The following is a 9,167-nucleotide window of genomic DNA, read 5'->3' as shown; positions in this document are numbered from 1 at the left end:
CGTACTGCTGCAAATGTCTACCAGAGCTGGTGTTTGATGCAGTAATATATACATAAAAAAATACAAGTCTTTTCTTGATGACATGCTTGCAGAGAGTACAGTAAAGACAGTGGTGGGCATAGTTCAGATTATAAGATAGCGGCTAATTAGCGAAGCTAACTTTTTCATTAGCGGATTAGCTTTTCAGCTAACTTTGAAAATCATTAGCAGAACAATTACCTTCCACAAAATTTAGTTTCTCTAATTTTAAGTCAGCTAACTTTGTAAAAATAAAGTTTAAGGGTCATAAACCTTTGTAAACCCTAAAATGATACATGCTTGTTGCTTTTACACTCATCGAATAAAAGTTAATGGTTAGCATTAGCTTCAGCTCAATGTTTTTGCAGTTAACTTTTAAGTTAGTGGATGAGCAGTTATTGAAGCTACCTTTTAGGTTAATTGTGCCCACCACAGTAATTACTCAGTAATCACAGTCAAAATTTACATTTTTTTTAACACAGTGAAAACAAAACTGTTTTGCTGCAATAATTACAGACATGATATTTGATGATGTCTATGGCTCAGTGCTCAAAATATTGACACTTTTATAGGATAAACTTATAGGGACTAATATCTCTTCACAAATAATTCATACAAAGTGCTGTGATCTTCCTCCCTTTGTGATTTTCTACTTCTCTTAAATTGCACGTTATAAGGCAGAGTCTCTTGTGTGTTTTAAGGACCACATATAGCATTCAAACGGAGTCTTTTCACACATATGTGCTCATGCACACACTGCTGTTGCAGACATACTACGGCAGCGGACTGCTTTTGCGGCAGAGCTGGTTTGCTGATGTCACTGTCTGCCTGTTGTGCCTGCGTTTTCCAGTCAGGAGTGTGTAGAAGAATGGATTCACACAGGAGTTTCCATATGTCAGCCCTGTAAGGATACGGTTCACTGTCACCTGCGTGCTCACTGGTACTGTCCGCAGCATGTCAGGCTGGTACAGAGGCAGCAGCTGCCAGATCCAGAACGGCAGGAAGCAGGCCCAAAAGGCCAGAACAATTCCCAAAATAAGAAGCAGGACTTTGGGTTTGGGGGCACGTGGAGGGCAAGCAGCGCCGCTCCCAGTAGCCCAGGCCGGCTGGGTTTGAGACACCCAGTAAAGTCGACCCAGAGTAGCATATAGCGCTCCGATGGCCAGCCCAGGTCCAAGTATACTGGTGCAGAACAGCACGCTCAGATAAGCTTTGGAGCTCTGCTCGTCCCATGCTGGAACACACAGCTGTCCCTCTTGGTCCTCCCCTTCCTCCAGGTGCAGGGTGATCATCATGGGCATGCTCAGAGCCACCGCGAGCCCCCAGGCAAGGCTCACACGCAGCAGCCCAGAGGAGTTATAGGAGGAGATGTGTAGGGGATGGGCCACGGCTCTGTAGCGGTCCAGACTCATGGCGGTGAGAGTAAAGATGGAGGCGTGCATAGTGAGGAGGTCCAAGCTCAGGAGGAGGCGGCAACCCAGTTCACCAAAAGCCCAGCCAGATGCCAGACTATCGTACACGATAAATGGGGCGGTGAACAGGTAGAGCAGGTCAGCGAGGGCAAGGCTCAGCACCTGAAGGTGAAGAGAGGAGGAAGAGGAGGAAACAGGGGAAGAGGAAGGGGAGGAGGAGCTGGTGAGGCAGGAGGAGAGTAAAGGGAATCTCATGCAGCAGCAAGTTATTCCTGCTCCATGTCGTCTCCTGCTTCTCCTGCACCTCAGAAGGAGGCACAGAGTGTACAGGTTTCCCAAAATGCCGAGCAAGGAGAGGAGAGAAAGGAGGGAGCAGAACAGAGCTGTGGATGCTAGGCTTGGTGATGGAGAGATGGCGGGAGAGGAAGACGGCGTGGAGAAATTGTGGAAAAACGGGAAGGTGTATGGAGAGGGAGGAGCTAAAGAGCCAGACAGCTCCATGATGTTAAATTATGAAAGCTTTGAAATTAAATGCAGCAGTTAATGAACTGTTTCATTTCACAGGTTAGAAATAATTTTAGCAGAGAGAAAGAGCAAAGGTGGATTAGGGATGAAACGTGGAGAAATACATGGAGGAGGGAGAAAAAAAATGTAATTTTCAAAATTATCAAATATTTTTCTGAGTCATTCTTTATTTTTACTCATTATGAATGTGTGTAGGTGTGGATAGACTGGTGGCACCATACTCACACTGAAACATTATCAGGAAAGACGAGTGGTTACAGGGGCCAAAACCTGTTTTCAGCTTTATATTTTGTGTTTTAGTCAAATAATTGGATTTCAGAGGTGGGCAGCTCAGTAGAATGCTGCAAATCTGTAAAGTGCCCACTGACGTGCACTGGAGTGCACACACACATATATACAAAAGGCCTTATTCTTTGTGAAGGTCAACATTTAAACTACAATTTCTGAAAAGAAAGAAGAAATAGTGTGTGACCCACAAAGGAGCTGGGTTTGGGCAAAAAAAAAAAAAGTCTCTGCTCTTTAGATGTCTGGATTTACTGTTTGTTTTTGCACACACTGTTTCTAATAGACATTTTTCTGACTGGTGCATGAAAACCTGCAGCGCTTGCTGAATGTTCATGATTCGTTCAATCATTACAATGTAAAAGCACAAACTACAAATTCCTCCATTCTGTACTCTGCTTTAACATTTGATTTTGCTGATTAGACAGTCATTCTGTCAGCATGATTTTTGATTTGTCAGTGCCTCATTTCTGCCATTATCACAGAAGAATTTATTTTATTTTATTTTTTATTTGGAATTGACATAATCTGGAGCACCATCAAAGCCGCTTCATGGCAACTTCTTGAAAGAAGCGGCCCGTGTGACCCACCAGAACCAGGATCAATGTTAAAGTGTTGACGTGCAGCTAAACCCCTGCAGTGCTGCGTGCCTCTGTTCGTCCAGCTGCTCCCTTTCAGGAAACACTTTTAAAATTAGGACTTTTTATTTTTATTTTAGAAAACCTCCTTTTTTAAAAAATGCATTCTGCAAAATTTCCTTTATTGCTTTAATTTACATTTAAGATGTCATTTTTGCAGACATGTATGCATGGTAAAACTATTTAAATTATCATTAAAGAGTGCACACCTGCTGCTAAATATTTGAGCAAACAGTCTAATTTGACAGCTTTGACACTGTGAAAAGCCTATTTGAAGATTAGATTTCTTATTAATTAATGAGTGCAAACTATAGGAGTACGTGTACTTTGACATTGGTTTCAATGAATAATTAATATATGGACATTTATAGTGTGGTTCTGGTTGAGATTTTTTAAGTCGACTGAAAAAAAAAATAGGTATTAGAAGTGGAAAAAATTGTGCCATTAGATAAAGTTGGGCCTAAATCTGTAAATTCTTGCTAATTTATTATCTAGGCCTAATCAACACAGTCTAACCATACACATGCAGGATCCCTGGTAAACTGTCAGATTTATGTTTGTTGAGTTTACCGTCAATGAGCTTCATTCCAGACGTGGTAAAAACAATAATCCGTGGATTTCTCTGGTGAAAACTCAGTTTCCATTTCAAAATCTGCTCCTGAAGTTTAATGTAGAAGTTCCTTTAAGGTCTTTGAGCTCAAAATTAAGATTCGGTTTGTTTTCAGTGTGCAGAGGCAGTGGATGGATTGTAAATCTTCCTTCAAAGTTTGGGATCTGAGCTTCTCCTTTGTCTGGTCCCGTCCTGCTCAGTGTAGCTCTGCGTCCTCAGCTCGGGCTTTGATGTGTCTCAGTCAACGAGGGAGGAAAGAAGTGTGGGAGTAAAGGGGAGGGATAAGATGCAGAGGAGGCTTATTACTTAACAATATGGAATAGTAATATTCAGGTGTGTTGTTGTGATTGCAACAAGTGAAATGATCCAATTTTGTCATTTTTATATCATTGAAATCAACACAAAGATTTTATTCTCCATTGCTATAGCTGAATAAGAAGTCTTTTTAAGAAAAATGTGATATGTAACTCAAATTTACTTATTGGCAAGAACAGATGGAGAAGACAAACCATCATCTTACAAACATTTCCTTCATGACGCTGTTGTTGGCACATTTCACTTGTTTGAATTTATGACTAAAAAAACATTCTGAGTGAGTAAGCTGACTGCCAGTGCTGAGTTCTGATATTAAAGTAAAAAAAAGTTAAGCTAATATGGATGTGTTGTTTAAATTATAATATTTTAGAAACAATTTGCGGGTGGTGGTACACTCCATCCCAGTTTGATAACTTTCCTACAGCAGACATAAATCTCCTGTAAACTCACTAGAAATATGTTCAGTGGAAGTTGAAAATCTGACCATAAATGGCAGCCAACATCAGATTTTTGCAAATAATCAGTTGCTGTATATAGTAAGTCAGCGATATGGCCACTACATTAAGATTAGAAAGCTACTAATTTATTGTGACAGATTTATGAAAGCTGGGTGTTTTAGTGTATGAAGTGACGCAAGGGAGCAGGTTTATTCTGTAACAGCACAATGCAATTTGATGTGATGACTTATAATGTGGTGAAGAAGAGACATATGAGATTATACAGTACATGAACTTTGAGTCTTCTATATATTTTAAGAGAACTGCAATTTAATAGTAATTTAATTTAATCTCTGAGGAAATTTGTGAAATGCCAAATACATTAAAAACTAAATATTGCAGTTATTATCCACACATCCTGAATATATCTATCTATCTATCTATCTATCTATCTATATATATATATATATATATATATATATATATATATATATATATATATACACATCTACTAATACAAAGGGTATGGTAATGAGTAGTCAAAGTTGTGCTGTATCCTAAGTGTTAAGATATTTATTGTACTTTTTGATTATTTTCTTTTTCTGTTTGACGTTCTGTACTGTATAGACTTAGAATAATTAATGGCATTATTATTAATTAATGGCAGAAGGTAGCAGTATGCATCTCTAAAGCTGGTTTGCTGTTGTGTGGGCCGCTGAAGAGGAGGTACTGCTGGTCCACTACCACCAGAGGGCGCCCTGCTTGGAGTGCGGGCTCCAAGCACGAGAGGGCGCCGGATCCAGAGGAAGTGACAGCTGTCACTCATCACACCAGCTGTCACTCATCTACACCACTACTTAAGCCGGACTGCAACTTCACCTCCCCGCCGAGAAATCGACTACCGTGAGGTAATTCTCTGCTGACTGACACGTTGTGTTATTTGCAGCCCTATTCCTGTGGACGGAGCCTTATCTGGGACTTCGGAGATTAACGATGACGACGGCGCCTAACTCTCTGGACAGATAAGTGGTTACACAGGCGTTGCACGAGTGTGTGATTCGGAGGTGGAGGTTCCCCCTCCTAACGGTGTACAGACCGAGAACCACTGAGTGTAAAGACTTACACTCATTCATCTTGTTTCTGCTGTTTGCCAGCAGTACCAGGGTCGACAGTCGAAGACAGAGGTCACCTGGGGATTCGGGACTTGGCGGCTCCGGTGTTCTTCAGGCCGTTGGTGGTGGAAGCCGTGTGGGACGCGGCCTCTCTCTCATCGGGGTCTCCTATCTTCGAGCCTGCCCACACGTCACCTGGTGTTAATTGACTTTGCAGATTTTGTGTATTTAGTTGTGTATTGTCACAACATTAAATTGTTACCTTTTGGCTTACTCATTGTCCGTTCCTTTGCGCCCCCTGTTGTGGGTCCGTGCTACGACACCTTCCCAACAGGATTTCTCGGCCAATCGTCATGGATTCCGAGGGGCGTCAGCTCGAGCGTGAACGGCCAATGGAAGAGCCAGGAGCGCAGGCGTCAGCAGGAGGCGTGTTGAGTGAGCTGCAGCAGATCTTAACCGCCTTCACGGCTCGGTTGGATTTAGTGACCGAGCAGAATGTCCTCCTTAATCGGAGAGTGGAGGCTCTCGCCGCCAGGGTGGAAGCGCGCGATCAGGGCGCTGCTGCAGCTCCTCCTCTGGCTGATCCTGGGCCTGTATCAGACGTTCCACTGGTCGTTCAACGAACCACCCCACCGTCCCCTGAAGCATACATAAGCCCTCCGGAACCGTACGGGGGCTGTGTTGAGACGTGCGCAGACTTCCTCATGCAGTGTTCGCTCGTTTTTTCACAGCGCCCTGTCATGTATGCATCAGATGCTAGCCGGGTAGCTTATGTTATTAATCTGCTTCAAGGAGAGGCACGCGCATCGGCTACGGCGCTTTGGGAGCAGAACTCACGGCTCCTAAAGTCTTATACTGGGTTTGTACGGGAGTTCAAACAAGTGTTTGATCATCCCAACAGAAGCGAGGTCCGGCTGGAATAACGTTGCGCTCCGCGCCGCCTTTGTAAATGGACTGTCCCCGGTCCTCAAGGAGCACCTACTGGCTAAGGAGGAACCGCGGGATTTTGACGGGCTTGTCGATTTGGTTATACGCTTAGACAACCGTTTAAACGAGCATCGTCGGGAGCAGGCCGGGGGGCGTGACCGGGCACGTGCCGTCCCTCCCCCTTCCGGTTCCGACAAGGTGACGTCGTCCCCACGCTTCACTGCCAGGGAGCCCCGTGTGGCTACAGCTCCCCCTGCTGAGGAGGCTATGGACACGAGCAGGGCTAAAGTACAATCGAACGTCAGACAAAGGAGGCTGGCTCGCGGGGAGTGTTTTGTCTGCGGCTCTTGTGAGCACATGCAGAAGGACTGCCCTGAACGGTCAAACTACAACGCCCGTCCTTAGAAACTGGGCTAAGGGTGGGCCATAACACACACGCGGAAAGACCCCGCAGATCAACACGAATCCCAGTAACAATCCTTTGTGGGGATTTAACCCTTCATGCCCCAGCACTGGTAGACACGGGGTCAGAAGGGAATCTGCTGGACAGCAGATGGGCAAAGGAAGTAGGGCTCCCCCTGGTGGCCCTGCCAGCACCGTTGCAGGTGCGAGCACTGGATGGCACCCTGCTTCCATTAATCACACATCAGACACAACCAGTGACTTTGGTGGTGTCTGGGAATCACAGGGAGGAGATAGTGTTCCATGTAACACCATCTACCTCCCGAGTGATTCTGGGTTTTCCATGGATGGTGAAGCACAATCCCCGGATAGATTGGCCGTCCGGGGTTGTGACGCAGTGGAGCGAAACCTGCCACCGGGAGTGTTTAGGATCCTCGGTTCCCCCCGGCACTACAGCTAATGAGGAGGTCAAAGTCCCCCCCAATCTATCGGCGGTGCCAGAGGAGTACCACGATCTTGCTGACGTTTTCAGCAAAGATCTGGCGCTCACTCTTCCTCCGCACCGACCGTATGATTGTGCCATTGATTTGGTCCCGGGCGCTGAGTACCCGTCCAGTAGGTTGTACAACCTCTCACGTCCGGAACGCGAATCAATGGAGACCTACATCCGGGACTCCTTAGCTGCCGGGCTGATCCGGAACTCCACCTCCCCGATGGGTGCTGGTTTCTTTTTTGTGGGTAAAAAAGACGGCGGACTCCGTCCATGCATTGATTACAGAGGGCTGAACGAGATCACGGTTCGCAACCGATACCCGTTACCTCTCTTGGATTCAGTGTTCACGCCCCTGCATGGAGCCCAAATTTTCACTAAATTGGATCTTAGAAATGCGTACCACCTGGTTCGGATCCGGAAGGGAGACGAATGGAAGACGGCATTCAACACCCCGTTAGGTCATTTTGAGTACCTGGTCATGCCGTTCGGCCTTACTAATGCCCCCGCGACGTTCCAAGCTTTGGTAAATGATGTCTTGCGGGACTTCCTGCATCGGTTCGTCTTCGTATATCTGGACGATATACTCATCTTTTCCCCAGACCCTGAGACCCATGTCCAACATGTACGTCAGGTCCTACAGCGGTTATTGGAGAACCGGCTGTTTGTGAAGGGCAAGAAGTGTGAGTTCCACCGCACTTCTTTGTCCTTCCTGGGGTTCATCATCTCCTCCAACTCCGTCGCCCCTGATCCGGCTAAGGTTGCGGCGGTGAGAGACTGGCCCCAACCAACAAGCCGCAGAAAACTACAGCAGTTCCTCGGCTTTGCAAATTTTTACAGGAGGTTCATAAAAGGTTACAGTCAGGTAGTTAGCCCCCTGACTGCCCTGACCTCCACCAAGGTCCCCTTCGCCTGGTCGGATCGGTGCGAAGCCGCGTTCCAGGAGTTGAAACGCCGGTTCTTGACTGCACCAGTTCTGGTGCAGCCTGATCCTGATCGCCAGTACATAGTAGAAGTGGACGCCTCTGACTCAGGGATAGGAGCCGTGCTGTCCCAGAGCGTGGAGGCTGATAAAGTTCTCCATCCTTGTGCCTTTTATTCCCGCAGGTTGACCCCAGCTGAACGGAACTATGACGTCGGCAATCGGGAACTTCTTGCGGTGAAGGAGGCTCTTGAAGAGTGGAGACACCTGCTGGAGGGGGCATCGTTGCCCTTCACGGTTTTCATGGACCATCGGAACCTGGAGTACATCCGGACCGCCAAGCGGCTGAACCCCAGGCAAGCCCGCTGGTCTCTGTTCTTCGGGCGCTTTGACTTCCAGATCACGTATCGCCCCGGGACCAGGAACCAAAAATCAGATGCATTGTCCCGGGTGCATGAAGAAGAAGCCAAAGCGGGGCTGTCGAACCCCACCGAGACCATCATCCCCGAGTCCACTGTCGTGGCCACCCTTACCTGGGACGTGGAAAAGACCGTCCGGGAGGCCCTGACCAGGAGCCCGGACCCGGGGACTGGCCCCAAGAACAGACTGTACGTCCCACCAGAGGCTAGAGCTGCCGTATTGGACTTCTGTCACGGGTCCAAGCTCTCCTGTCATCCCGGAGTGCGTAGGACCGTGGCAGTAGTCCAGCAGCGCTTCTGGTGGGCGTCCCTGGAAACCGACGTCCGGGACTACATCCAGGCCTGTACCATCTGCGCCAGGGGCAAGGCAGACCATCGGAGGACGACGGGCCTCCTCCAACCCCTGCCAGTGCCTCATCGCCCCTGGTCTCACATCGGCCTGGATTTCATCACGGGCCTCCCGCCGTCCCAGGGCAACACCATCGTTCTCACGATAGTGGACCGGTTCTCCAAGGCGGCCCACTTCGTGGCCCTCCCGAAGCTCCCGACGGCCCAGGAGACGGCAGACCTCCTGGTCCACCACGTCATGCGGCTGCATGGGATACCATCGGACATTGTATCAGATCGTGGTCCCCAGTTCTCTTCACAGGTATGGAAG

At 47.4% G+C, this 9,167-nt stretch overlaps 1 protein-coding gene across 1 annotated transcript; it reads right to left on the bottom strand.

The window, feature by feature from the left end:
• Positions 1-586: 586 nt before the first annotated feature.
• On the bottom strand, positions 587-2,011 carry LOC117514299 (urotensin-2 receptor). The gene has a single exon (XM_034174688.1). It carries the CDS (start codon positions 1,929-1,931, stop codon positions 792-794), a length of 1,140 nt encoding a protein of 379 aa, XP_034030579.1. The 5' UTR covers positions 1,932-2,011; the 3' UTR covers positions 587-791.
• Positions 2,012-9,167: the final 7,156 nt, after the last annotated feature.

The sequence above is a fragment of the Thalassophryne amazonica genome, chromosome 7, assembly GCF_902500255.1.
Source record: "Thalassophryne amazonica chromosome 7, fThaAma1.1, whole genome shotgun sequence".
Classification (NCBI taxonomy): domain Eukaryota; kingdom Metazoa; phylum Chordata; class Actinopteri; order Batrachoidiformes; family Batrachoididae; genus Thalassophryne; species Thalassophryne amazonica.
Note: the sequence above shows the minus strand (reverse complement) of the source record. Positions and strands in the feature narration are given on the sequence as shown.

Excerpts from the sequence above, each read along its gene's own strand:
- LOC117514299 (XM_034174688.1), bottom strand. The coding sequence starts at position 1,931 with ATGGAGCTGTCTGGCTCTTTAGCTCCTCCCTCTCCATACACCTTCCCG.